Below are 3,726 nucleotides of genomic sequence, written 5' to 3'. Positions count from 1 at the left end.
TCTAATTTTACGGATATGATAGTAGCAGAACATTGGCGTCACAGGAAGTACTAGATTGCAGAAACTTTTCCAACAGCCTACGTTTAATTATATAATGCACTTTGAAAACAGCATGCAATTAATAAACATATATAAGAAATGGAGTTAAGGAAAGATGTAAACAGTAACGTTCACATAACAGTTTATACCATGAAATACATTTTATTGACCAATTCTTTTTGAATCATATCTCAGCCACTTGATCCACGTCGATATAAACCAAAGAAGAAGAAAACCAATGAAACTTATCAAAAATGCAATAAAATAATTACAATAATTATAATGGGATCATAAACCATAAATTACAATTAATATGTTATGAAAACAAGGCTGTAGATAGAAAACGCAACAAGTTAAGAAGAATTATAAATGTAAAATATTTAAAAGTTTTCTATTCTTTTGAGTAATTGTTTTATATGACTTATTATGTTACGATAATGTGTAATAAATACGCACCCGGAGAAACAATTTTATTAAGAAATCTTTTGGAAAATCTGGACATGGTGGTTCAAAAGCTATATTTTGTGTCAACTGGGACAGATAATTACAAATATTTTTTTATAATAATTTTTTTCAAAATTTTTGATAAGATATTTCTTCTAATTTGTGAATGTAGTAACAAAAATCATTAGTTGATATTTTTAAATTACCAAATAAATTTTCCATTTTCATTTTTGTAAGCTCAAAAAGAACAGCGTTGTATCTAAGACAGCCTTATTGTCATTTACAAAATTTTGACACACAGCACATAAATGTATTGCTAAACATTTTTTTACTAAAAAGCCACAAACATATTTAAATGCATTTTCCTCTGGCAGGATCCATTGAGTAATAATCATGTATAGGAGTTTTTTAAATTTTATTCGTTGACGATGGAACAAGTTCTGAAGTTTTGGACGTCTCTATAGTATTTGATGTTCCGATAATATTTAATAAATCATCATTATCGTTTGCACAATTTTGCATTTCCGAATGTTCTAATAATTTTGTACTGAATAATTTTTTAAAAGCACGCTTGAATTGTATAGGTGTTGGATTAAGGCAATTACCATCTTGTTTCCGAATAGAGCCAAAAAATTTTTCAACACTTGATTTAATCTACGTGTTCGGAGATATGAAAAATTACAGTTTTTTAAAGTCGTCCAAAATTGAATTGTACTCTTAATTGTGACCAGCAATCAAAGTATTTTAATTTTACATACAATATTTATTGTTATCGTTAATTATTTTAATAGACTTTAAAAAACTCAACATGTTTTGTGAAAATTGCATTTGTTTATCACTTCCAATAAAAATTTTTCCATATTCTTTAGGATTATTTACATTGGATGAATTTAATATATTAAATAATTTATCAAAGTGATCAATAAAGTCTATAGTTCCAACTGCTTCAGCTAGAAGAAAACCAGAAGACATCTATGTGCACATGTCTGCTGCTACACGATTACTAAATATTTGTGCAGCATATTTAACTTTCATTCTTAAAAAGTTATTTGGTTCTATATAAGACTTTGTTAATGCAGAAGCTGCTTTTATTCATTGTTTGCTGTCTTTTTTGTAAAATTTTATGATATGATCCCACGAAGCTATTTTATTATCTATTTGAAAATTATATTTTAATAAATTGTTTCGAGTTGCTTTTAATAAATGTGGAGTGTCAAAAATATATACAAGTCTTTCTCCATCAACTACAAAACTTAAATTATGTAAACCGAAATATGTAACATATGGGATAGTTGGATAAAATTTAAACCCATATCAGAAATAAAAGCATGCACCAAAGCACCATTGTTTTTTAATTTTACAATGATGTTAAATATAATATTTAAAAAAAATGTAGCAGGACATGCAGTTTTTATAAAGCAAAAACAAACGGGCAGTTTCCAGTTTCCTGCAATGCTACGTGCCATTATAACTAATGTACTTTTTGCGGGTACAGATGTTTTCCTATTACCAAAATCTTCAGAATCAATTATCTCATCCCGCGATACATCATAAAATAAAAAGCTTTTTAAGTTTATTTCATCTGCGCATAATACGCAATGGTGCTTTATTAATGGTAATGTATTCAATTTTACTTTAAGTGCTTTAAAAAGTTCATCATTTATGCCAGGCACAATATTCTACTTTTGTGTAAATAATTCTGGAACGTAGTGAAGGCAATGCAATAGTTTTCTTCAGTTGTTTATAATTTCTTAGACTTAAGAAATACAATGACAAAGCGAATTTTTTAAAATCGTAATCATATCTTCTGCCACGTTTGTTTTTGCATTGTGCATCAATTTGTGCTGCTAATATTTCATTAAAGCTTTGCGATAAAAACTTACGGCCTAATTTTTTTAAAGTTTCTTGTTCGTTAGTTTCTTTGACTTGTATGCTCTTCTTCTTTTCCTTCAAACGGAGTCGTCGATTTCGCGGAGCATTTTGTTCTGTGCCTGTAATTTTAAGAGCTTCAAATGCAGCTTTTTTTTTCTTAGGCTATCCTCTGACGATTTCATGTCCTGTTTTGTATCCTTGGATGTACTTCTGAAATAAGTTTAAATTTATAGTAAATATTGAGAAAAAATTTATTATTCTAATAGAAACGAATAGTAAAAGATTACTAAATAAAATACAAGAATATGAAGAATTAAACTATATTATGTTAATGTACGTTAGCGTGCAATATATTGCATATTCTAGTAGCTTTATTTCATATAAAAACTTTATTTCATATAAAAACATCGGTAGTTTCTTTTACTCTTTCAGACACCGATTTTATTTGAGTAAATTTTTTTTTACAATATAATCTTTCCAAATATTCCTGACAAAGAATTTTGTGTATCAAATAAAATTATTCTTTTAAAGGTACATAATCATATATATTTATATTTATATATACACTCCAGCTACAAAATTACAATTAAATATTGAAATTAATAATAAACATGATAAATCAATCTTATATTTTAAAGTAAAAAATAAGAAACTACTAATTGTTTAGATATTTTCAATAATATGTATACAAAATGAATAACCTGTTACACAAAATCAAGTGTTAGTGGATTTGCTCTGCAAACAATCATCATAATGGCTTATTTAGTGAGAATACTTTTATTTTTTAAGTTGGAACAGCAATTCTAATTGCAACTAGTAAGTATGAATTATACAAAAAAAATCACTACTGTGTCAATATAAATAATATTTGGGAAAAGTTCTAAGTGAATGTGCTACACTGGGCCTTACAGGGTTAAATAAGTAAAATTTAATGAAAATTAATATTAGTCTACACAAATATAATAATAAAAAATCTACATTCGATTTAATGTAATTTATAATAAATTAAGACTTACGGTTTAACTGTCTCAGCATCCACGTTATCAACAATAATTGGCTGTGTTTCTGCAGATTCCATACAGCTGAAAGTATAAAATTTTGTTACACACTAAATCCCTTATTAAAAATATAAAAATATTATTTATTACCTGTTCTTTTCCTGTGTCTTACTCGCAGGTTCTCCATCTATGTTTCTGCAACAAATATATATGATATAACGTTACAAGATAAAATATATTAATATATATACAAAATAAAACTATATTAATATATATATAGAAAAAATTACTTAAATATAAAGTATTGTATTTCAATATAACATACTCATTTGTTTCTACTTCGATTTCGATTTCCATATGTTTCTCCAGATGC

The 3,726-nt window shown here is 26.7% G+C and overlaps 1 protein-coding gene across 1 annotated transcript in view; it reads right to left on the bottom strand.

Moving 5' to 3' along the window:
• Positions 1-2,432: 2,432 nt before the first annotated feature.
• LOC108756370 overlaps positions 2,433-3,726 on the bottom strand; it is a 2,263-nt gene continuing 969 nt past the window's right edge. Inside the window, exons 3-5 of the mRNA XM_018500111.1 lie at positions 3,504-3,548; positions 3,372-3,437; positions 2,433-2,565 (exon numbers count right to left, since the gene is read on the bottom strand). Coding sequence (XP_018355613.1) covers positions 2,433-2,565; positions 3,372-3,437; positions 3,504-3,548 — 244 coding nt within the window. The remainder of the gene's footprint in view (positions 2,566-3,371; positions 3,438-3,503; positions 3,549-3,726) is intronic.

This window comes from Trachymyrmex septentrionalis, unplaced genomic scaffold (assembly GCF_001594115.1).
Source record: "Trachymyrmex septentrionalis isolate Tsep2-gDNA-1 unplaced genomic scaffold, Tsep1.0 scaffold99, whole genome shotgun sequence".
Lineage (NCBI taxonomy): Eukaryota > Metazoa > Arthropoda > Insecta > Hymenoptera > Formicidae > Trachymyrmex > Trachymyrmex septentrionalis.
Note: the sequence above shows the minus strand (reverse complement) of the source record. Positions and strands in the feature narration are given on the sequence as shown.